Source organism: Lissotriton vulgaris, chromosome 5 (assembly GCF_964263255.1).
Source record: "Lissotriton vulgaris chromosome 5, aLisVul1.2, whole genome shotgun sequence".
Taxonomy (NCBI): domain Eukaryota; kingdom Metazoa; phylum Chordata; class Amphibia; order Caudata; family Salamandridae; genus Lissotriton; species Lissotriton vulgaris.
In genome coordinates, this window is record NC_141693.1 from 376519958 (window position 1) to 376546751 (window position 26794).

The window sequence follows — 26794 nt, forward strand, 5'->3', positions numbered from 1 at the left end:
CACCAACAACCGGAAATGGGACAGCGCGCATGCGCGACTGTCGCCTGCCACCGAAGACCGCCGCAAGAGCGCTCGCGCTCCAAAGCAAAACGGAACCCCTGCTCCCGCTCCACTAACAGCGCGCGAGCAGCTAGGAAGCGCTCGTGCAAGGAAAAACGGAGGTGAGGCACACGCTCCGACAACAAAGCAAACTGCACACCGGCAGCGGAAACAACACGCGCGACGATAGAACGGAGACAGAGCTCCAGACGCGCGACCACAAAGCGCTAAGGCAAAGCACAAAGCAAATAGTAAGCAACAATGCGCCAAGTCAATAAACAGTAACAATATGCAAGAGAGTAAATATAATGCACTTAACTGGCTGCGGAGCAGCAAAGAAAGAGGAAGACAGACTAATGTGTTGACCTTTTATACGCTGTACTCTATGGTTACTCCCTAGCGTTCATGGGAGATGTAGTTTTTTGTTCATTCATTGGCTGCTGAGCATTTCATTAAAGAAATGAGAAAAGCATAATCGGAGCCTCCTGTCCTGACATAGAATTCATGTGTATTACTATCTCAGGGGTATCACATTTGATAAAATTTCTGTTTGTCCAAGGAACAATGCTTCATAAGTCCACTTGCCCTGTATAAAAAGCACAACCCATTTTAAACGATACAACGAGGTGACTATTATGCCAGTATTCTTATATCAGAGCTCTGATAATATCTCCATTTATGCTTATGTTATTCGAATATTTGGAGTCTAGCAAGGCTTTGATTATGCACATTTTTGGTTATACCAAATGTTAAACACACCAGGGTGCATTTGCTGTCTAACATTTGAATAATTAAATTTTTGCTTCTACGAATAACCTCTGTTAGTGACAGTTTTATGATGACTGTAGGGCCTTGAAAGGGCTAAAGCTTTTGTCATTATTTGGTTCCGACTATTTTAGAGTTCAGGATATACTATTTTTAGAACTGTATCATCGGTCTCTTTCTTACATTAGTTTCTGAGGAGGGCCCTGTGAAGTGCTTTGGCAAGTTTACTTTTAAACATTCACTACATTTCACACAATGTTACTGGAAATAAACCCTGTTCCTGTAAATAAACCCAGATTATATTTGCAGCCCAGTGTCTCCCATGCCAATTGGGAGCAACAAAACCATTCAATCTGACCTTCTGTACTTCAGCACATTGTGCACTTCGTGGGCAGATCATGTCATCCTATTGCGCCTCAGTTCCCTTTATTGCCATAATTTTGAGCAAATAGCAAGCACTAGATTTTTAGTTCTAAATTAAAGGCCTGATTACAATGATGACAGGATTGGGGACCTCCGTCGCTTATTCGTGGCACTCCCACCCGCTTCCTTGGAGGTCCAACCACCCGATCAGGAAGTGAGCGGGAATATCACCTCAGGAACGCTGCCAACATTTCTGCTACCTCTGCTGTGGCGGCAAAAGCAGCCCTTGGAGGCAGTCCTGTGCAGCGCACCGCCAGCCCTATCACGACCTGCCTTTCTGTCGACCTGTCCATGGCAGGGGCACCCCCATGCGAGAGTCGGCAGAAATGCAGGTAATGAGCCGAAGTAATGGCTTGAGAGCGAATGTGCCCATATTTAATGTAGCTCGTGGTCATGTAGTGCCCACCAATGTCTTCAGATCGGGTGGGCACAATGTTTCACTGGCACAACAGAATGCAAGTAATCCGTGCGTCCAACTGGGTGGAGGAACCGCAGTATGGACGGCATTGGCTTCCGACTCCTTTCCAGAGCTGAAGCGTGCCGCCTTCAAGACTCCACGGCCCACAAACCGCACCCCGTGGGAGACTCTTGATGTGGCAGTCCGGATGCCGATGGCTTGGTGGCATTTTCTGGCCCACCACTGCGGCGGGCTGGCAGTAAGACCACCTAAGTCGTTATCATGACCTTAATGAAGTCTGCAAGGCCTTTCATGCATTTATTGCCCTAACAGCCACTGTACAAGGGCAGTATGCAGGTACACCCACATGACTGTTCCATTCACAGGGATATTTACTGTTCATTGGTTGACTAAAAGCATGTCCTACCCATAGTCACTGATCGTGCTGCAACTTATAATGATTTTTCACAGTGTACTGACCATGCATCAATGTATAAGGTATCCTATTATGAATGAAAAATGGGAAAACTATGCATATGTGAAATGTGCTCAAGAATCTGAGTTTTGTAATAATAGGTATTCATATGATTCTGAATTTGAGACTACCCATAATGTAATATGATTCAGAGGGAGTTTTGCAAAATGAGTTCTTTCGTGCACCCTGAATTACATTTGGAATCCAAAAATGAAGACAAATGCACTAGACAACAACCAATGTTCTACTGATATGTGTGCCTACACTTCTCTCCATAAAAACAGTACCTCACTTGTGTGGGTGGGCCCATCACCAATGACAGGAAAGGCCCCAAATGCAACGTGGAGCCATCAAGATTTTGCCTTGGAATTTCAGTGTGTCTGAGGATGTGGACACCTGCTGTGTTTGGACCTGGTGTCGCACGGTACCCAGAGAAATCTACCAACCCAGACAATTCCGAAAACTAGACACCTGTGGGAGTCCAGGGAGGTGTGGCTTGTGTGGAACCTACTACTATGCAAACAACCTAGTTTCTAGGGTGTCTGCCTGCCAGGGCTGAAATGTTGCAGCTAGTCCCTGTGGAAAGACAAAGAGAAAATTGGGTGATTGAGGCGTATTTTGATGCTGGAAATTCTGGTTCTGAAATTCTACTGGGATCCACACAAGCCACACCGCTCTGATTTCGCCATCAGTCTACATGTGTCAGAAATGCCAAGGATAGGTAGAATTTTCTGGAGCCTAGCAGACTCGGAGCCTGAATAATACAGCTATTCCCCAGGGCAAGTAAAAGAAAATTTTGATTTTTTTAGGCATAATTTGACACATTGTCAGAGAGAAGATAACCTCCCTACCCCCCTTGAGGGCAGAAATACTGTCTGGTGCCCGGGGTGGGGCCTGATGTCAAGACTGTCCAGAGCCCCACCCCATTTGTTTTATCAAATTTTATCCATGAAAGTCTAGTGGATTTTAAGCCTTCATGAATAGTCAGATTGTGGTATTTACCCACTATATGCCCATCGGAAGCAGAGGGTCGAGAGTGGCAGAAGCCCGCCAGAACTTCAGGAAAAAAGTAAAAAACAGAATGGGGTGCAAGGCTTGCCCATGCTGGTACTGGATTACAGCCCCCATCTCCGAGCACCAGACAATCCTTTTAGGTCGGGGAGATGGAGTTGGACTGTGGGATGGTTCATCTCCTATCTTCCTGCCCATAGTCAGGAAAGCCCTCTAGACACAAGAAATTGGTGTCCAAAATGGAAGGAATGGTGTGGGTTGTCAGCCAGGCTTGGCATTGGTCCAACCTCCGGTACCAGATGGTCTTGCTGCCACCTCAGGAAACACAGTGTGGGTGGGTTCCCTCTCCCTATCCCCTCATATGTCCTAACTACACCAAAAGGAACCCACATTTCTTCTGGCTGCCGTATTCAGGTCCTGTGCCCCTGAAGGGCAGAAGACTATTTGGGGTTCAGAAACCTGGTGTGGCCCAGTGTCAGGACTAACTGCCAGCACACCATTATTTTCTCAAAAAACAGAAAGTACTGGTAGCAAAATAAAATTAAAACTTATTGTGAACACAAAAGAAACGTGATTAAAAACAGATACTGTGCAGAATAGTAGTCAGCAAAACCAGTTTCTTCAATGCATTGGGGAGGATAATTCTAAGTAGGTATAGTACGTGCCCCAACAGCGTGAGCTCTGCAGAATACTAGAATTCCTATAGAGCAGCTGTTCCGCTGTGCGTCAGCGCCATCTGCGCTTAAAATAGGTGAGTGGAATTGATCCTATTCAGGAGACTAGACGTCACCTTTTCCAAAATGGCCCCCTCTAGTGTGTCACAGGAAGTGAGGAATTATCACAGTGGGTCGCGCTTTGAAACCTCCCTCCATACAAACAGCACAAGCTGTAATGGACCGGGGAGGAAAAACGGTGCCCAGAGAAGTAGGAATTAACATTAAAACTTATTGTGAACACAAAAGAAACCTGATTAAAAATAGATACTGTGCAGAATAGTAGTCATTCAGCAAAACCAGTGTCTTCAATGCAGTGGGGTGGATAATTCTAAGTAGGTATAGTACGTGCCCCAATAGCGTGAGCTCTGCAGAATACCAGAATTCCTTTATGAGCAGCTGTTCCCATTTCACAGTATTTAAAATATGTTTTGTTTGCCCCTTACATCTCATCTTTATGCCAAGACTATAAACTATTAAAATGATAGTTGATGCTTTTAATAAAGAGCAAACAGATCAGATCTAAGGCATACAACCTCCAGACAGTGTTTTTACGTCTGGTTCCAAAATATTATATGTACATAGAGTGGGGTATGTGGTCACAACAATGGCAGATTGATCCTGATTTGATGGATTTCCTTTTTATTCTTGTGGATGTCTCACCCAGAACATTTCTCACTGTGTTCTGACTGGGTGAGTTATATCCTTTTACTGCTGACTCAAGGGAACTCTTTTTTTTTTTTTTTCCTTTCAGTACTCCATGGGTGTACATGTTTTTCCTTGTTGCTCTGGCTCCTCTCCTTTCTCTTTCTGCTTTTTACTCACCCTATCCCATCGATCCTTCCTTCCTGTTTTAAATAGCCCCAAGCACTCTGTTTTTTAGGTCTCGCCTACGCAGCGCGCAATGCGCTGCATAGGAGAGAGACCTTTATCCATTGGCACAGCTTTGGGGTCAAAAACGTGCACGCGTTGCATTGCTTGCAATGGCAACACGTACACTTCTGGCGATTCCCTTGCTGGAGCGCGCAGCGCCATATTTTGGTGCCATATGGTCGCACTCATCGCACCTTGCTGCATGCTCCTGCAAGGGAATGGCGCATTCCCCCTACCGCCGCGTGAGGCGCACGCTTGTGCTGGTTATATTTTATAATGTCCGGTGAAATATTTTACATATTTCACAGATCTTTGTAAATTATGAGTTTTTATACCACTGCATGTTGTGCAGTAACACACCGACACATGTAATATATATTTTTGTATAGCAAGGCATGCCGGCACAGTTATAAAGAAGCAACTTGTCAATTCTTTCAGCATGACTGCTGTGCTGCATCAAGGATTGACACTTTGCTGGACTTCTGATCTGAAAGATCTGCTTATCTGCTGTGCTACCCTGCTGCCTGCTGCTCTCTGACCCTGCTGATGGAGAGCTGGACTCTGCCTTGAAATTGAAGTGAGCTCCAAGGGCCTCAACACATCTCCAATCTGCATGTAGCAGAACTGATGCATTGACCCTGTTCGGTAGTAGAATCAGCGTATCGCACTCAGAACCACTGCATCACGTCTGGAACCACCGCTTTGGAACTAACGCATTGCCATCACTGCGTGGAGAAGATTGACTCATTGCCTTTTCAGCGTGATTAACCAGGCTCATCACTTCAGAAACGCCACAGAACAGAAATGGTGCTTCACTCGACAGACCTCATGCATCGCTGCCACTGCGTGAAGAAAAGCAATGCATCATCTAAGGTTGGGAGCTCAACATCGATGCATCGCTGGTCTGCACCCAGCGTCTTGCTGATGTGACCCAGTACTCTATTCCCCCTGGCCTGCATGGCTCTTGTCCCCGGCCAGAGCTCCATCGTGGTCGTCGTGAACTGTTGACTTAGTCCCTGTTAGCGTGACCAGATCACCTCCATAAGCGCTTATTGCTTTAATCGCTATAAACTTTAAAAATTCGTAACTCGACTTCTACTGATTGGACTTTTGTCATTTTGGTCTTGATCTATTTATACAATTATTGTCTAATTTTCACCTGTGTGGAGTAGTTTTGTTGTTTTTTTTGTGTTACTTTGTGTGTGTGTGTGTGTGTGTGCTGTACAAATACATTCACATTGCCTTTTAGATAAGCCTGACTGCACTGTGCCAAGCTATTAGCTTTCTTTTTGCTACATATAGTTGTTCCTCCCCAGTGTCTTTACTATATTTTTAATTGGATTACCTGTATCTTTCCAGTGTCAACAATCTAGGAACTACTTTTTGCTGTTCACTGTGACATGACATGAATACATATGTTTTCTGTCCCTCTCCCTTGCCCCTGCACTCACCATGTTGCTCACCTCTCTCACTCCTAGGTCATCCCAGACCCTCCCAGTTTTGTCTGTTTTATTTTTAAAATGGTTACATCCCTCCACTCCATTCTTCTCCTATGACTTGTAAGAATTTATACCCCACCCCAAATACCCACTCCATTGTTACTCTTTCTGTCTTTTTAACATTTTATTAAATACATGTATTTTCATTTTTCAGAGGGCCATTCTAAAACAAGCATTGAAAATGCAACAGGTCTCGCCTTTGATTAAGTTTAAGACATTTGCTTTGCTAATGGTATGGTATAGCAACGCAAATGGCTTTAACTTAATGAAAGGCGAGACCTATTGCACCAGTGTTCGCTTCCACTCCACACATTTCCTCACTCTCCTACTCACAAGTGCCTGGGCTCTGGGTCCTGGGCCCGAGGCTGCACTGACTTGGCTCTGAAGGGCCCCTTCACCAACAAGATGAGGATGTAGGCACTTTCAGGCCTAGATCGTGGCAGCCTATTTACCCCTAAAAACACACCCCTGGTTTACAGTTCATTGGAAAATGCGAGCCTGCCTCAATTGTCAGTCCAGCCTTGACACTGTGGGAGGTTGGGATGGCCGAGTTAGGTACCAATGTAACATTTGTGAGCATCCAAGATAGTAACACGATTCCAAACATCATAGAATGTAAACATTACTTTAAAAGTGCATTTGCCCTCACGCGCACATTGAGCACTTTGGACCGGAAGTTATTGTGGGCGAGTACGTCACCCCTGAACAAGCTACACTCTGGTATGTTTTGTAGCTCACTTGCCTTGCTATTTGATTCTTTTATTTCCTCTAGTGTCTGCAGTGTGAGTTTGCAGTCCGGCTCTTGCCAGTTGCACTGTCATCCTGGTTCTTAGAGTAAAATCAGGTATTAATCAATAGCAGTGCTGTGGATATTCCTTCCAAACCTGTGGAAAGGGTGGAAGTGATTTAAATAAAAAGAGCGGACTCCATGGAGCCGTTGTAGGCACCTTTTTATTGAAGCTGCAAGATGTTCCGGCCCATTATTTGCCAGAGTCACATGATTCCTTTGACGGATGGAGCCGTATATGAGGCACAAAGCGTGCAGTTTATATCCCGGGGGGAAGAGCCTTGGATGGGGTTGGGGAGGCTGGGAAGGGAGGGAGAGAGAGGCACATGCAGAAAGCGGTGTCATGAAGATGGCATCGCAGATAAATGCAAGCTGCCAGCAAGAAGTAGGATTGCAGTGTCTGCACCTGCGTAAACATTTTTTTGAAGTTTTTCATTCGTTATCGTAATGAGCCATGATTGCAAAGTCCGGATTGACTACGGGGTTTCGAAATTAAAAGTCTGAATACACCTTGGTCTGCACTTTAACTGATTCAGTGGATATTTTGGAATTGAGATGTGTGGAACTACTCCTTGCAAGAACAATTGTATATTGGCTGCAATTTTATGGATAGACAGACGCGAGGCTGCAAAAGTGAAAGAGGCTACTGCCTCAGCCCTGTCCTCCCTGTGACCCTGTGCTACAAGAAGCTGGTAACGTAAACTGGTCAGGCGTAAAGCAAGCGCGAAACTGAAAGCAAGAATGCGCTGCAGCCAATCTCTTGTCTTTATGGGGCCATGTGTTTCAAACACATGGCCCCATAAAGATAAGATACCTTTTACGATGCACAGAAAGCAGGCGAGCCCGTCCAAGTGGGCCGTCTGAAAAAGCCAAAAGTACACAACACAAAAAGCTCTTTTCCAATGGATGGCCACCGTTTAGCATTAACAGTGACGCCAGCCAATGGAAAAGAGGGGCAGGGCTTGAAGCCCTTTACTGAAAGTCCTTAAAAACATAAAATTTCGCCGAGTGAGTTGCGCATGTGTGCAGCCACGCTAGCCGAGACCTAAAAATGTGCTTTGGTGCACTTTTTTAATTCATCACTCCTAGATCCAACATCTTGGATATGATTAAATATAAAAACAAAATGACTGGCGTGTCGTGACTCATGGCCGCGCTTATGTGGTAATGCGGGTCACCATAGCATCAAGAAGCATAGTGCACATGCATGCAAAGCATAAGTACATTTGCTTTTTGCACTTTTTTGCTGATGTGGTTTCGTTTCTGTTGATATGGAAATCGATGCGTTCCTTGATATAAATGAAATCTCGTCCTTATTAATAGAATTGTCTGTCCTGAACTCCACATCAACCTCGTCTCGCAAATATATCAAGCAGGCTCTGAGACCTAGGCCCGGAATAACTGATTGATGGGAGGGCCTGTAGTTGGCAAGCAAGCACTCAGGCAGGAAACTCTAGATCAGTCCCACAGATAGGTGCAGCAACATTACAATGGTCAGGGGAGATTGCCACAATACAGCACACATGACCGTAGGGGGTTCGCATGCTATTAAAAAAAACATCATAAAGTCAGATGCCACATGATTAAGGAACACACAGCCAATCAGGGCTTAGCACACGTAGTGATCACACGCTCCCTATGCCGAACATCTGTACACGGTATCCACTGATCACACTGTGAACATGCGAGGTCGAGACCCACCTTTAGTAAACATTTGACCACTAATTTATGACTCCAAAGGCAGCAACCAACATTCCTCACCATAAATGGTAAGCCAGAAACGTTTATAACCTGTCGTGTATTTACAAAAGAGGGACATATACCAATTGTAAATTGAGACAATCCTCTGATCTCATGCCTGTAACTGGTATCCCGGCCATAATGTCTAATTAAACAAACTGTTCCTGTTTCCCAAATGCCTTTTGTCTTCTATTTTTTCAAAGGATTTCAAACTGAAGCAATATTTCTGCAAACAAGAAATGTTTTTCATTTTGCAGATGTGAAATGGCATTGACAAAAAGCATTTTCAAAGACAAAACATTGGGTAACTCCATTGAAAAGTGAGAACTATTGTCTTTGCCTGAGCTTGTTCTAATACGTTTTGTAATGTCATGGTCTGCATTACTGCCAGTGATGATTCAATAAATGACGATTAACACCAATTTGTTTGACCACCAACAAATTCAAATGCACAGACACAAAACTATTTTTGATACGGCCACAAGTCTTAAATGTGCCAGGTTTAAACGTGTCTTGTAGCAGCAATAATTTGCAATATGAAAATGTACACCCTCCATATTTGGACCAACCATAACAAAAAACATGAATACTTTAAGTAATCTGCTTGCCTCTAACATAGCTACTGCTAAAAGGAGGTAACAAAGAGGAGCACCTCATAATACACTCACTAACCACACACTGTCAACTATAAATAGATCTTGGAAGTTTTACATTTCTTTTCTCGCAGATATAGTGTATGAAATTAAACTGTAGTACTTTAACTGCATAAACTCAAACAAACCCATCTCCTGCTGAAAGAAACATTTCCTAGCTAACGTAACGGAAAGTTTCAATTCTATTAAGGACTTGAAGGCGAGGATTATGCCTTCCTTCTTCACTTTAATGCATAGCAGCGAATATGATAACAGAAGACTACATTTCCCATGAACCAAAGGGAAAGTGTAGTTAAACAAGAAATACATGGCAACAACCAATTACCAATCATGAACCCAATGTCCAATCAGGGGCCAGCCAGCCCAACATAGTCCATCAATAGTGTCATTTCCTCCTCTTTCTGAGCGCATAGACAGCATCCCTCCGCTCTTCAGGAATCTTGTTTGTGTGAATCCGAGCAAGAGGAACATATTACCGGAGGAACAACTGTGAAAATTTACAAAAAAACTAATATACATCGCAGGATAACTAGAATCATAATGCATATGAATTAACAAACCATTACTTACTGTAGTACGGGGCGGGGTCTCCTTCAGGAGTCAAGGGCCGCATAATCCTCGCTTTCGAGTCCTTAATAGAATTGAAACTTTCCGTTATGTTACCTAGGAAATTTTTCATTCCATATCAGGACTGGAGGCGAGGATTATGCTTGTTTAAAGCTTGGCCACAACCAAATGAGCCATTTTCAGAATCTGTTTGAAATAAAACCGCTTGAAGGTGGAGTCTGACGACCAATCTGCCGCGTTGAGTATATCCTCTAGACGCGCTCCTAGGCTGAAGGCCTTTGAAGCCATAGCACCCCTCATGGAGTGTGCCCCAAACGGACTAAGGCTTATGCCCGCTTCTTGCATTACCCAGCGAACCCATCTGGCAATGGTGGGCGAGAAAACAGCCTTAAAAGGCTTCCGAAGCGAAATGAGGAGCTGCCTCTCACCTGGGGGGAGAAACTCCTCCTTCATCTCCTCATATGCTTTGAGGCAACGAACCACACGAAGTTTCGGAGAATCAGGAAACTGTGGATAGGAAATCAATCGGGAATGGCACTTAGTGCATCTGAGTAGAGTGAACTTCACGCCATCAGGAGTAAAAATTCTGCTATAAATGTCCAAAGCCCGCACATCTGACACTCGTCTACAAGATATCAGGCACAGAAGCATGGCCAGTTTTGCTGACAATTCGTTCCTGGAGAGGAACCTATTTGGTTGCCAGGATAAAAATAGGTTAAGAAACTGATTAACATCCCAGAGGGCGGAATAACGAGGCTCCGGAGGCAGGAACAGGCGGATGCCCTGCAACAGACTACATACCAGGGGGTGTTCACCCAACAGAGCTCCATCCACCGGGAAGTGGCCAGAAGAGACGGCCGACCTGAAGGTATTAATGAACCGATAAGCCAAACCCTCAGAGGCAAGATGGGCCAAAAAGTTCACTATGTGGACCACATCCTTGACCAAGGGATGAATACCCTGTCGCAAACACCAACGGGCCCATCTGCTCCAGGCGGATTTGTACCTTTTGACAGTACTGTGTACCCACGCTTTAGAGATAAAGGTCTCAGCCTCTCTCGAAAAGGCCAGGGGCTTCCCATCTACCCAGGAAGTAGTTAGTGGACACTAGAGAGTGAGGCGTCCCTTCCGGACTCATGAGAAAGGTCGGAAACTGGGGGAATAGGATTGGAAAATCCCAAGAAAGTTCCAGCAGAACAGGAAACCACACTTGAGACTCCTACAGAGGGGTGATCATGACCAGATCCGCTGCTTGCCTGCGAACTTGCGCTGTTGCCCTCGTGATCATTGCAAAAGGCTGGAACGCGTAGCCCAGTTCCGCGCTCCAACTCTGGAGGAAAGCATCCATCGCTGATGCCAGAGGGTCAGGCCACCAGCTGAAAAACGCGGAATCTGGTGGTCGAGTCTGGACGCAAAAAGTTCCACCAAGAAAGGGCCCCAGAGGTCGTTCAGCCTTGGGAAAACTGACTGGTCCAAGCGCCAGAGGCTGGAATCATGGAAATGGCGTGATTGGAAATCTGCTCCCAAATTGTCTCGGCCCGGGATATACTCCACTGTGACGGAGACCTGATTGTCGAGGCAATACTGCCAAAAACTCGCCGCCAGATCTGATAGGGCTTTTGATCTGGAGCCCCCCAGATGATTCACGTAACGGACCGCCGAGACGTTGTCCATTTTCAGGAGCACACACAACTGCACTGAATCCCTCGTCCAGCAACGTACTGCGAAGGACCCCGTCAGAAGCTCCAAACAATTTATGTGTGACTTCTGCTCGTCAGATGACCACAACCCTCCTGTAGAGAGGTCCCCGCATCTGGCTCCCCAACCGAGCCTGCTGGCATTCCATTCTATAACCATGTCTGAGGCGGAACCAAAGATTGCCCTTCCGTTCCAAGCCTCCATGTGGTCCAACCACCACTGAATTTTGGATTTTGCCTCAATGGACTTTGTGAGAATACGGATACCCCTTGTGTAGGAAGAAGCCTTTGAGGCGTTGCAGAGCTCTGTAATGGAGGGGGCCCGGGAAAATGGCTTGGATGGAAGCAGATAAAAGACTCACCACCCGTGCCAACTGGCGAAGGGAAATCCGTTGTTTGGCGAGAACACGACGCAACTCGTGACAGATCTTGGCAACTTTGCTGCCTGGAATAGTGAGCGTTGAGGATGTGAAGTCTATGACGAACTCCAAGAATGTAATGCTCTGAGTAGGCTGCAACAGAAATTTCTCCTCTTTGTTGATAAACCCGAGGTCTTGAAGGAGCGACACTGCCATCTGAAGATGTTGCTACTGGAGCCGGGTGCAAGCCGCCATCAAGAGAAGAATGTTGAGATATACAATCATCCAGACACTCCTGCACTGTAGGTACTCCACTACCGGTCTGAGAACCTTGGTGAAACACCAAGGAGCCGACGAGAGACCGAAAGGTAGAGACGTGAACTCGTAAGCGCGGTGACCCCAGATGAATTGGAGAAACCGCCGGTTGGGCGGGAATATCGGGACCACAGATAGGCATCCTTGAGGTCCAAACGGACCATCCAATCGATACGTCTTGGAGGAGGTGGATCCCCTCCATCTTGAATTGGCAGTAAACGAGCTATTGGTTGAACTCGCTCAAGTTTATCACCGGCCTCTTGCCGCCATCGGTCTTGTAGACCAGAAAAATGTTGCTCAAAAAACCTCTGGGATGTAGGGTAGTAAGGCTGATAGCGCTTTTCCTGAGAAGAGAAGACACTTCTTTGTCTACCTAGAGTGCATCCTGCATGGAGAACTGAATTGGGCGAGAAGGGGTCCTTTGCACTGGGGTCCCTTCGAACTCTATATGAAAACCCCTCACCGTCTGCAGAACCCAGGCATCGCGTGTGATGGTCAACCAAACCTGGAAGCACCCTGCCAACCGCTCCCTATGTCTTGTGGGGAAGAAGGTAGAACTCTCACCTGGGCTAGAGGCTGCAGCTTCTCCATGGAATCCTTTTCCCTACGTCCACGTGTGGAGTAAAAGTTTCCGAACTGGGACTGGTCCTGATATTGTCCGGGTCCTCTCTGGTTGGTCTGGCGTTGCTGACGACTGGCCAAGTGGCCCCTTCCTCTGCCGGCCCTGTGGAAAACAACGGGAAACACCTTCTTGATAGTAGACTGAGCTCGATCTAGCGAGGTGAAGGTATTGACAAATTTACCGAGCGCCTTCACAAAGGGATCGCCAAATAGACCACCTTGGGCGATACCCCACCCCGCCTCTGAGTCTGCCAGGTCCCCTAATATGGATCAATCTTAATAAGAAGGGACCGGCTGCGCTCTGTGGTAAGGGCACAATTAGCGTTGCCCATGAAGAGATCACAACTCGCTGTGCCCAACCTGACAAAGTCTCAGGGGAAATAATAGAACCTGATTCCTTTGCCTCCTCCGCCATATCCAATATTTTCATGATCGGGCCGAGGGCGTCTAGGAGTTTATCCTGGCAAGCCCTTCAGGATCTGTCTATCCCCTTCTTGGGATCCCGGATAAATTTTTGGAGGAAGGTGCCCATCCGGGGATACATTTCGGGTGTAAGGGCTACTTTACCATCAAGGGTGGGGCGGGGGCACTCCGCCCGCAGGCAGTTGCGAGCTTCCTTTTTCAGAGGACGCCGGATATGGGCGGCACATATGCAGCCACTTTATCGGCTGTTGTCCACTCAGAGACTTTGGATGGACGATATCATTGGGGTCCAACATATCTGAGGTGCTCGGGGGGTCTTGGGAGGTACTAGGGACAGACTGAGAGACTGGGTCTGTAAGAGGGGGAACCTGATCGGCTGGAGGAACCAGTGCTGGGGCGGTAGGAACCCCGGAGGGGACTGCAGAGCGACTAGCAATGAAGGCCTGCCTAAGGCGGTCAAAAGCGGTACAAAAGGGGGTGGTGATGGACGGAGCATCTGAATCAATCAAACACTCACACCCAGTCAAAAGATCTGGGTTTAATCCATCACTGTTCTTAAGCCCACTCTGCCACCCCAGTTCAGACATGGCTATATGCAAATCAGTCTGACCCTGTGCCTCATGGGAACAGTCCAGCACGAACTGTCAAGCCATGTTTTCCCTGGACCGGAAACAAGCTTCCGGGGACCGGTTTCTGGCATTCCAGCCGTCTTCAGACCGGCTTGCTTGAATCCAGTGGCAAAGTGAGCAAGGGACTCAAGTCTGAGGATACCCTGCCACACTTATGGCGGCCAAAAGCGGTACATCACCACCCCCTTTTGTACCGCTTTTGGCCGCCACAAGTAAACACAAAGCAAACAATGAGAGCATGAAAGCTACCTCATACTGAAAACGTTACACAATCGCAGAATAGCAATGGCAATAGCGCGAAGCAGCGCCAACAATAGAACAACGAATATCATAACACTAAAGCACTAAACAGATAACTGAAAAGTACTTATCTTGCTGCGTAGCAGCGAAGAAAGAGGAGGAGAGTACACTGTTGATGGACTATGTTGGGCTGGCTGGCTGGCCCCTGATTGGACATTGGGTTCATGATCGGTGATTGGTTGTTGCCATGTATTTCTTGTTTAACTACACTTTCCTTTTGGTTCGTGGGAAATGTAGTCTTCTGTTATCATATTCGCTGCTATGTATTAAAGTGAAAAAAGAAGGCATAATCCTCGCCTCCAGTCCTGACATAGAATTTTTTTTTCTAGTGCCATACATTTTCTATGTGTGAATGAAGATTGAATTTCTCTTGCCTGCGCTATGTCTGTTCTGTATATGTGACTGAAGTTAGCTGCTACTAACCCATGCTGTAATCTCTTGTGAACGAGGGTTGCACGACTACATGTTTTGTTATCTAAGTAGTCTATTGTGCTATTGCTTGCAGTGAACGTGTCTGTGAGAGAAGCATGTTGTACCGCTGCCACTTATACAGATGCCAAAACTATTGGTTTTGTCAATACTTGTTTAAAAATGCCTTTTGTTTTTTCAGGTTTCCCTGAAGTCAGGAGGAGTCTTGTAAATGCCAGTATGGGCAAAAGCCAGTGGCAGGAAATATTTGCAAGCAACCATATTGTACCCTGCCATTTACAGAGACGGAGACCTCCACAAAATGATTCTACAGGTTATCAACTAATTATTAAAAATCTTGAAGGCACTCCATTGATCCAGGTAAGGGGACATTGCAATTAGCAGCAAACATTTCAAAGTGTTGCTTTTCAGGATTTTTTCCTGGTAAAAATATAAATCCAAAGGTTGTTTTACTGTTTTAAAACACCCTGAATGTGCTCAAATATCTTTCATTGTCCATTATGCATGCTTTGGAAAATTGTGGTAGAAAGTTGAGGTAAGTGATCAAATAAAACTGTACCTTGAAGAGCTTGTTGTAGGATGTGTCTGTGGAGGTAATGTTATGCAACTTGAAGCAGAGCATACACTCTAAAAGCATAAAAGGTTTGATGTAGTAGATGATATTCAAATAGAACGAAGGCCAAGACAATGTTGAAGTAGCTATCAGAGGTCCGCCATTGTTATTTTGGAAGCTGGTAAGGTTTGCAATTAACTCCAATCCTAGAATATGTGGGGAAAGGACGCGAGGCTTACTTTCTGTTCTAACTCCAGACCTGGAATATTTTGAGGAAAGGTAACAATTGCACTAATATTTTTTTTAAGGTTTGAAACGTTGTATCTTATCATTGCTGGAAAGTGCTGTCCTGAGGATGCCACTGAAGGCAAAAAACTAGGAATATCTATCTAGAACAAGTAGAGAGTAAGGAATTTCGTCCTAGGAAGCTGGACGGGGAATACTCCTGATCCCCTGATCAAGAATTTATAACAAACAACTCAAGGAGTATCACCCGATGAGGGAAGTGAAGGCTTTTTCCAGACAAGGAAACACTGTTCCTTTGTTAGTAAACCCCTCACTCACCACCTAGTGGTGACTTGCTTCATCATCGGGGCCCACCCAAGTGGCCTAGCGTCACTTGGGTGTGCTTCAACACCTGGGTTACAGTGGAGCAGGTAGTGAAGTGTGGGGTGCAAAAAAACTGTGTAAGTGTTAAAATTGTCCTGGTTAGTACTTCAATATTAACTTTAATAAAAAGGTAACTGGACAAAATTTAAAACGTATGGTGAGATACTGGCAGGGGAGTTACGACCTGTGTATCTCTGCTATGTGTTGGTCGACATGTTTCTACCATTAGGGGTAATCCCCGGTAATCTTCAGGACCAAAACAAGGAAGTGGGAGGTGTGGGTCCCCTAAAAGACGCACCCTGTCCTAAATCCTTGGTCATCCAGATGAAAAACTGTATCTCTGGGAAGTCACTCCTAAGATTTAGGAGGTGAACAAAAAACCTAGGGAAGGAAAAGAAGTAAAGGAAGTAGTTACTATCCTGTTACGAAGTGCAGTAATTAGGTGAAAAAACGACGTGCAGTTGTCCTTTCGTTCCACGGTGGTGAATGGAAAGGTGCCTTCTGAAGTAGAGGGTGTGTCTACTTATGGGGTGGGAGCGTGCTCATTCCGTGAGAGTGTACGCTGCGGCATGGTATACCTAGGGAAGAGTCTACAGATGAAGAATAGGTATCCTTGGTGCGTGCCTGAATCAGCATGCTTTAACATGGAATAAAATATAATTAGGCTGCAGTGCTCATATCTTTAACAGCGTGGATTGCACTACGCCTAAAAATTGCCAAACATTGTGTTGTGGGCTCAAATATATCCAACTGAGGATGAGTGGTGTACACAAAGACATACAAGACTCACACAAACATATAACACTGGGAGAGACACGGAGCAGGACTCGGCAGAGTCAAGGCTTACTGGAGTAATACTCGAGATGGGCTTCATCGAGCAGGGGGTAGGCGCTTCACTCCTGTCAACATACTCCACGTGGAGAGGTATGATTTAGGTTAATATCGACAGAGGAAGCTCTCTTATGTGTGGGCTAGAGCGTTCAAGTATCGAGTTCTGCCTCAGGGGAAGGAAAGTTTACTTACAGTTCGTAGTGAAGAGGAAAGGCTAGTAGCCTACATCTACCTTCCGCCGCTCGGTTAGAATGTGTGGGCGAGCGCGGAGTAGATATCCTTGTAAACCTGCTTCCGGGGTAGGTCACGTGGACACTACGGAGGCCCGTGGGCGGGTTGGTTGGCTTGGTGATAGTTGGACGCTGCTCATGCGCAAGGGCATGAGAGCTGCGCATGCGCCTATGTGCTGCAAGGGAAATTCGGTGATAGAAAAACTGCGATTGCGCTGTGAAAATAAGGGGGGAAGGGGATGCTACGCAACTATAATCGGATGCGAGCATTGGAACGGGGAGGGATATCCTCAGACACCTGGGATACAAGTGTAAGGGGATTGCGGAGGGCTAGGGAGCCACCGCAGATATGATAAATGGCGAACCCAGTGATAGGGTGACTGTACCCAAATACTGGTGCTGTTGACATTGGCCCAAAGGCAAAGGGTATCACAGTAAATATAGTGGTTGTGGTTACAGTGTCGTTCCCCATTGGGGTGAATAAAGGCTGCTTGGACTGGGGGGTGACAGATGTCAGAGGGTAGGGTTATTATTTGAATACAGAGTTCCACGGAATATTGTCATTAAGACCTCGTTTGTGAGTGGAAAGTCTGTATATCCACCTCTGTTCTTTTTCGAATAGACGGGCTTGGATATTGGGCCCAGATGACAACTGTTCTATAACTGTCCACCTCATGTCATTTGTAGTGTGATGGGCAGTTAGAAAATGATCCGTTAGTCTTGTCATGTTCTTTTTGCATCTTATTGTGCTTCTGTGTTCGCAAATGCGTTGTTTGATTTTGCGTGTCGTCATACCCACGTATGGTTTTCCACAGGTGCAGGTGATAAGATAGATGACATTACTACTGTTGCAGTTAGTGTGTGCTCTTTGCTCCCATACTTTGCCTGGTTCCAAAACTATGGTCTTCGTGTTTTCCGTCAGGTGACAGACGCTGCAGTCCCCACACCGTGAATGACCAGTGACTGGTGGAAGACCCCATATCTGTGTCAAGGTTGGGTCACTGCTGTTCTTGTTTTGTCTGGGTCTTGTGTTGACCAGAGTGTTTTTAAGGCTCTGCACTTTTTTATATGAGAAGAGAGGTTTTTCCCAATTGAAGGATCCAGAGTTGACTATTGTCCAGTGTTTCCTGATGCTTTTGCTGACCATGTTGGAAATCACATTGTATGTTGTAACACACGTGAGGGGTGTGTTATCATTGTCTTTAGGTATTTCCTCCAACAGAGCTTGGCGCGGTTGGTTTCTGGCTCGTTTCTGGCATTTCTTAGTGATCTTTGTTGGGTAGCCACGTTGTAAGAGTTTCCCCGTCAGGTCTTCAGCCTGTTCTTTATAGTCATTGAGTTTGCTGCAGTTCCTGCGTAGTCTTAAATATTGACCTTAGGGGAGGTTTTCCCTCAGTGGACGAGGGTGAAAGCTCTCAAATCTTAACAAGTTATTTTTTGCGGTGGGTTTAAAATGGGTTTTGGTAGTCAGACCTTCATGTTCTTTTTTGATCTCAATGTCAAGAAAAATCATTTCATTCTTGCTCACATTGTGGGTAAAGTGAAGGTGTTGGTCGCAAGTGTTGAGCCAAGTGATAAATTGTGTTAGAATTTCTTGAGGACCCTTCCAAATTGTTAGCACATCATCAATATATCTGCGCCAGAACTTGATGTTTTCCAGGTATGGGTTGGTGGGTGAGAGGATGTATTTTTTCTCGAAATCATACACATACAATCCCGCTACGCTGGGCGCAAAAACACTGCCCATAGACGTGCCGCCTATTTGCAAGTATAGGGACCCTTCGAACTCAAAGAAATTTCTTTTGAGTGCCAAGGTTGCACACTTGATTAGGAATTCCCTAGGTGTTCTATGTTCCCAAGTGGTTTGTTCTAGAGTTTCTTTTAGAACATTGATGGTGGCATCCTGGGGGATATTGGTATAGAGGCTTTCTATATCAAAGCGAACCAAGATCATATCCTCTTCCATTTTGATGGTTTCCAGGAGTGTTAGGAGACTTTTAGTGTCTTTTAAGTAGGTACTGGTTCCTTGGACTATTGGTTTCAAAAAGTAGTCACAGAACCTGGACAAGGGTTCTAGGAGTGAGCCTATACCAGATACTATTGGTCTACCCGGGGGTGGTATTCTGTTCTTGTGCATCTTAGGGACCACATAGAAGTAAGGTATTTTTGCCTCTGTTTTTGTAAGGTAATCTGCTTCTTATTTGGAGATGTCTCCTAGGTGTTCAGCTTCTTCCACTAGATCCACTATTTCTCTTCTCAAGTCATCTGTGGGGTCATCCGTTAGAGGAAGATAGTTATTACGATCCTCTAGTAGTCGTTTGCATTCATGTTGGTAGTCAGTCAGGTCCATGACTACTAGGCCACCGCCCTTGTCTGCTGGTTTTATGATGATGGTTTCATCTCCCTTCAGGTCTGATAGGGCCTTTTTCTCAGCTCTGCTGATGTTTTGGAATCGGGTAGGGGCAACTGTAGATTCTATGTCGTTGAATACCGCCTGTTCAAATGCATTTATTTCCACTGGAATGGTGTGGGGTGGAGGAACGAAAGTGGATTTAGTTCTTAGTCCAGTTTCGTTGGGCACTTCCTCACTGTTATCCATGTCATTTCTTTCAAAAAAAGCTTTTAGTTTCAGTTTTCTGAAGAAGGCTGCTAGTTCGCAGTGTAGTTTAAACTTATCCAGGTTGGCTGTGGGGACAAAACCTAGTCCTTTGTTGAGGACTTTCTTTTCCATGTCTGTTAGGACATGTGACGATAGGTTTGTCACTAGGTCCTCATGTTGCTGGGGCCTGCTCTGTTGGATGCGGTTTTGTTCCTGGTGTTGTTGCTCACCATTTCTTCCTCTTCCCAATGGACAGTGTTTCCCCGTTTGTTGCGGCCTCTCCCGCGCCTGCCTCTGTTCTGAAAAGGAGGACGGAACTGATTTGGCTGGAAGGGATACTGTTGGAAGGGTGGTTGCCAACCATACATCGGAAATTGTTGGGGTTGTTGATATGGGTTATGGAAAGAGGGGTGGGTGTATTGTGGCCACTGGTAGTTTCCTTGATATCCCCCTCTCTTTTTCTGTCGTGGTGTGCTTGAGTTGGAACCTCCACTGCTATTGGAACTGTGGGAAGTGTTGCTTGAGACATCAGAATCTTGTTCTTGTGTTGTAGTTGCTTTATAGTCTGGGTCTGAATATAGATAGGTCTTTACAAAAGAGAATTTTTTCAGATCTTTTTGGAACTTGGATACTTTTTGTTGTGTGAGATTCTCTCTGTATTCATTAATCTCTTTATTTATTTCATCCAATCTTTTTTTGTATCCTGTAATCGTGGCTTTTATGTGGCCTTCCATGTTTTGAATTTCGATCTGGATTTTCTCAGATAGTCGTACAGCTGTTTTTAAGATAAGCATGATCCAGTCGTGTGTGCAATGCCATGCTATTTGTGCCCAGTCTCTTCTGAACTCTTCATCTTCTAAGAAGATTCTGGGGGCATTCGTCACTAGTAATCCCTTTGGGGCCATGGTGTTGGTAACATATTCTTTTAGTATGGTTCCATGTAGTATTGTTCTGCAATGCAAACGACTACTAGAGGATCGTAATAACTATCTTCCTCTAACCGATGACCCCACAGATGACTTGAGAAGAGAAATAGTGGATCTAGTGGAAGAAGCTGAACACCTAGGAGACATCTCCAAACAAGAAGCAGATTACCTTACAAAAACAGAGGCAAAAATACCTTACTTCTATGTGGTCCCTAAGATGCACAAGAACAGAATACCACCCCCGGGTAGACCAATAGTATCTGGTATAGGCTCACTCCTAGAACCCTTGTCCAGGTTCTGTGACTACTTTTTGAAACCAATAGTCCAAGGAACCAGTACCTACTTAAAAGACACTAAAAGTCTCCTAACACTCCTGGAAACCATCAAAATGGAAGAGGATATGATCTTGGTTAGCTTTGATATAGAAAGCCTCTATACCAATATCCCCCAGGATGCCACCATCAATGTTCTAAAAGAAACTCTAGAACAAACCACTTGGGAACATAGAACACCTAGGGAATTCCTAATCAAGTGTGCAACCTTGGCACTCAAAAGAAATTTCTTTGAGTTCGAAGGGTCCCTATACTTGCAAATAGGCGGCACGTCTATGGGCAGTGTTTTTGCGCCCAGCGTAGCGGGATTGTATGTGTATGATTTCGAGAAAAAATACATCCTCTCACCCACCAACCCATACCTGGAAAACATCAAGTTCCGGCGCAGATATATTGATGATGTGCTAACAATTTGGAAGGGTCCTCAAGAAATTCTAACACAATTTATCACTTGGCTCAACACTTGCGACCAACACCTTCACTTTACCCACAATGTGAGCAAGAATGAAATGATTTTTCTTGACATTGAGATCAAAAAAGAACATGAAGGTCTGACTACCAAAACCCATTTTAAACCCACCGCAAAAAATAACTTGTTAAGATTTGAGAGCTTTCACCCTCGTCCACTGAGGGAAAACCTCCCCTATGGTCAATATTTAAGACTACGCAGGAACTGCAGCAAACTCAATGACTATAAAGAACAGGCTGAAGACCTGACGGGGAAACTCTTACAACGCGGCTACCCAACAAAGATCACTAAGAAATGCCAGAAACGAGCCAGAAACCAACCGCGCCAAGCTCTGTTGGAGGAAATAACTAAAGACAATGATAACACACCCCTCACGTGTGTTACAACATACAATGTGATTTCCAACATGGTCAGCAAAAGCATCAGGAAACACTGGACAATAGTCAACTCTGGATCCTTCAATTGGGAAAAACCTCTCTTCTCATATAAAAAAGCGCAGAGCCTTAAAAACACTCTGGTCAACACAAGACCCAGACAAAACAAGAACAGCAGTGACCCAACCTTGACACAGATATGGGGTCTTCCACCAGTCACTGGTCATTCACGGTGTGGGGACTGCAGCGTCTGTCACCTGACCGAAAACACGAAGACCATAGTTTTGGAACCAGGCAAAGTATGGGAGCAAAGAGCACACACTAACTGCAACAGTAGTAATGTCATCTATCTTATCACCTGCACCTGTGGAAAACCATACGTGGGTATGACGACACGCAAAATCAAACAACGCATTTGCGAACACAGAAGCACAATAAGATGCAAAAAGAACATGACAAGACTAACGGATCATTTTCTAACTGCCCATCACACTACAAATGACATGAGGTGGACAGTTATAGAACAATTGTCATCTGGGCCCAATATCCAAGCCCGTCTATCCGAAAAAGAACAGAGGTGGATATACAGACTTTCCACTCACAAACGAGGTCTTAATGACAATATTCCGTGGAACTCTGTATTCAAATAATAACCCTACCCTCTGACATCTGTCACCCCCCAGTCCAAGCAGCCTTTATTCACCCCAATGGGGAACGACACTGTAACCACAACCACTATATTTACTGTGATACCCTTTGCCTTTGGGCCAATGTCAACAGCACCAGTATTTGGGTACAGTCACCCTATCACTGGGTTCGCCATTTATCATATCTGCGGTGGCTCCCTAGCCCTCCGCAATCCCCTTACACTTGTATCCCAGGTGTCTGAGGATATCCCTCCCCGTTCCAATGCTCGCATCCGATTATAGTTGCGTAGCATCCCCTTCCCCCCTTATTTTCACAGCGCAATCGCAGTTTTTCTATCACCGAATTTCCCTTGCAGCACATAGGCGCATGCGCAGCTCTCATGCCCTTGCGCATGAGCAGCGTCCAACTATCACCAAGCCAACCAACCCGCCCACGGGCCTCCGTAGTGTCCACGTGACCTACCCCGGAAGCAGGTTTACAGGGATATCTACTCCGCGCTCGCCCACACATTCTAACCGAGCGGCGGAAGGTAGATGTAGGCTACTAGCCTTTCCTCTTCACTACGAACTGTAAGTAAACTTTCCTTCCCCTGAGGCAGAACTCGATACTTGAACGCTCTAGCCCACACATAAGAGAGCTTCCTCTGTCGATATTAACCTAAATCATACCTCTCCACATAGAGTATGTTGACAGGAGTGAAGCGCCTACCCCCTGCTCGCTGAAGCCCATCTCGAGTATTACTCCAGTAAGCCTTGACTCTGCCGAGTCCTGCTCCGTGTCTCTCCCAGTGTTATATGTTTGTGTGAGTCTTGTATGTCTTTGTGTACACCACTCATCCTCAGTTGGATATATTTGAGCCCGCAACACAATGTTTGGCAATTTTTAGGCGTAGTGCAATCCACGCTGTTAAAGATATGAGCACTGCAGCCTAATTATATTTTATTCCATGTTAAAGCATGCTGATTCAGGCACGCACCAAGGATACCTATTCTTCATCTGTAGACTCTTCCCTAGGTATACCATGCCGCAGCGTACACTCTCACGGAATGAGCACGCTCCCACCCCATAAGTAGACACACCCTCTACTTCAGAAGGCACCTTTCCATTCACCACCGTGGAACGAAAGGACAACTGCACGTCGTTTTTTCACCTAATTACTGCACTTCGTAACAGGATAGTAACTACTTCCTTTACTTCTTTTCCTTCCCTAGGTTTTTTGTTCACCTCCTAAATCTTAGGAGTGACTTCCCAGAGATACAGTTTTTCATCTGGATGACCAAGGATTTAGGACAGGGTGCGTCTTTTAGGGGACCCACACCTCCCACTTCCTTGTTTTGGTCCTGAAGAATACCGGGGATTACCCCTAATGGTAGAAACATGTCGACCAACACATAGCAGAGATACACAGGTCGTAACTCCCCTGCCAGTATCTCACCATACGTTTTAAATTTTGTCCAGTTACCTTTTTATTAAAGTTAATATTGAAGTAGTAACCTGGACAATTTTAACACTTACACTGTTTTTTTGCACCCCACACTTCACTACCTGCTCCACTGTAACCCAGGTGTTGAAGCACACCCAAGTGACGCTAGGCCACTTGGGTGGGCCCCGATGATGAAGCAAGTCACCACTAGGTGGTGAGTGAGGGGTTTACTAACAAAGGAACAGTGTTTCCTTGTCTGGAAAAAGCCTTCACTTCCCTCATCGGGTGATACTCCTTCAGTTGTTTGTTATAAAAAAACTAGGAATACCATAATATGTGGCTTAAACCAGGCACCCTAACATAGACAGGAAAACATTAGTAAAAACAATTCATCAGGAAACCATAACAGCCCGCAAAAGCGTGTTAGTATAGTTAATTTGACACTGGCTTCCAGAATGATTAGAATGGGCTTGTCTTCTGGTCAAATCAAGAAGGGCATTCTATAGCAAAGAAATGTCCATGAAGACCCCGTGGTAGCGTTCGATTCTTGGAATCCCAAGGTCACGTGCTATGAAAAGAAAATGGAAGAAATCCCATCAGTCAAACGATTACTGAAATATCATAGTTTAGGTCCTTTACCTAGAGAGCAAGAGACCAGAATTGGATCAGTGAGCAAAGATGACACTGGTTTACGGAAGGGTGATAGTTGGACCTGGGCCTTTTTGCAGGGTCACCCCCGGATTGTTTGCCTTCTGTTTCACAATTCGTTCTTGTTGGCATTAGGAGTCTGTGTACCACTGATAACCAGTGCTAAAGTGCATGTGCGCTCCCTCTAAATTTGGTAAAAGTGGCCTACACCTAATTGACACAACTAGGTCCCTTGTAAATGGTACTACATGTAACCAGGGCCTTTAAATTAAATGCTACTAATAATGAACTTTCAGCACTCATTGTGCCACCCATTAAAGTTGCCTTTTAAATCCGAGCTCAGACTTGCCACTGCAGCTGGTTACTTTAGCTGGGCTTCTCCATTGGGCTAGCTTTTTACTGCAGGGGTACCCTCCTCTGTCCAGTCTCAGCAAGCCAGGTAGACTCCTCTTCTAAGCAGACTCACAGCTCTTCTTCAGCAAGTAGTTACAGACCTTCAGGTAATGTCGCCAAACTCCGGGAGACTGGCTGTCCGTGATACGAGCCCTGAATCTCAAGTCATTCCCAAACACTCTTCTAAGTGTCACACCTTTGGTCTGTAAGAAGCTCTTGATCAATTTGGGGACTTTAATACTTTCTTCTAGTTATCTTCCAGACAGGGAATGTTGACACCGCTGTCACGATTCTGAACCAATTTGAGGCAGTTCACTTGGTTCGTGCATCTCCTCCTCTCCAAAGCAGGCCCATTGTTTTTAGGTCTCACCTGAGCCAGCGCATGCGCTGGACTGGCAAGACATTTAGTGAGTGGGGGCTTTAGAACTGCGACCACAAGCTTTTGCTTGTGGCCTATGGCTTGCTGTTACGCGCGCGTGCACGCGCCCAGCTCCATATGGCTTTCTTCTCGCTTGCTCTCCAGACCAGCGCAAGCCTCTACCCCTCCATCACCACAGAGCGCATCTCGCGGCCGCAGTTCTGTTTTAGGTCTCTTCATATTCATGAAGCTCCTCGCTTCCCTCTCTCTTCACAATGCACCCCTCATTATCATCCGGTGGCAGCGCTGCGCCTGTTCTGCATCTCTGCATCCCTCCCCCACCACAGAGCGTGTCCCGCTCCTCCCGCTGGCGCTGCTGCTCCCTGCGCCATCTCCAAAACTTTCAATGCTCGTTTCAACTATGCCCCCCCTCCCCCACCACTGAGTGCATATGTAGGGCGGGCAGGACAGCCGCACTGTGAAAACATGATGTGACCCAGGGCACTATAACTTTTACTGCTTCAACACCGGTGTGGCACGCCTTGCGCAGCGCGCCTTTCTTTATGCCTGGCTCGTCATATTTTCACTAATTAGCATGCAGGAAGCAACGAGCTCCCTAAACTTTTTGCATTGAGCAGCTTTTTATTGCCCTTCCTGATTTGCTGTCTAAACTGTTGCATCACCCTCTGCCGATCTCTTGCTACATGTTTTTCAGTTTCGCCTTTAACCCCAGACGTGACCCTTTCTCCGCCAGGTGCTGTCCTGAGTGCTTCCTCACTTCGACTCTCCCTTTCACATAGCTTCTGTTGAGTTGTTTGTCTGACTAATCCTTCCCAGTTTCTTCAAGCCCATCTTTGTGCAACGAAAACCGTGTACCTGCTTCACACTGCCACAACCAGAAGTGCCGTCACAGAGCAACCATTTGGCTGAGGACCAGTTCCCATAAGGTTAGGGAGCAGCGACCTCTTGTGATAGCCCTAAAGGTAGTGAACCTGTCTGTAGACAAAAGTCGCAGTATTATCGGGCTCTTTGGATGTTACGTTTCACGAGGTCTAGGACGTGTTCCGCTTATCCGATATTGTCAGTGTTTAGTGCTTCTTGCCTTGAGGTTAGTCTTTTTATTCCGTTGTATGCGACGTCCTGTGCTTCATATTTTTTGTGACACTGTTGTACATGGTATTTAATAAGAACCAACCGTGTATCATGCTATGTGCTTGTCATTTTGTTATGTTTGTCAATCTGTGCTGTACGTGAAAAAGCTGCACATTTATTTTGTTGTGCTCCATACGATGTAAGTTGTGTACAATACATTGGTATCCAATGCTGAGAAGTAACCAACTCAGCGCCTTGGAACTATTACCAATAAACAGGTTATCCATTTACTCATGCGAACCTTGCAAGAATGAAACCCAGATAGAGCCATACTGAGATTTTAACATACGTGTGCAGGTATTATTGTTTGAGCACAGTCATGCTCTGGTCCTGTGTTGAGGCAGTTAATCTCAGTTCGCTCTGTATTGTCATGCGACAACACCAATGAAAAATGAAACTACAGCCCACTAGCCCTGTATGTTTAATGTATCTTTGCATAATGCGTGTTGTGGTGGGGAGGAAGGGAGGAGTGCAGTTATATTTTTAAACCAGAGTTTAGGCTGCTTCTAAGCACTCTTAAAGGTTGGCAATAAT

General features: G+C 45.6%; 1 protein-coding gene across 1 annotated transcript in view; it reads left to right on the top strand.

Annotated features, from left to right (window-relative positions):
* Positions 1 to 26794, top strand: part of NPHP4 (nephrocystin 4) — a 1007060-nt gene that overhangs the window by 50043 nt on the left and 930223 nt on the right. Inside the window, exon 2 of the mRNA XM_086921734.1 lies at positions 14897 to 15075. Within this exon, the coding sequence (XP_086777860.1) occupies positions 14935 to 15075 (141 nt within the window). The 5' untranslated portion in view covers positions 14897 to 14934. The remainder of the gene's footprint in view (positions 1 to 14896; positions 15076 to 26794) is intronic.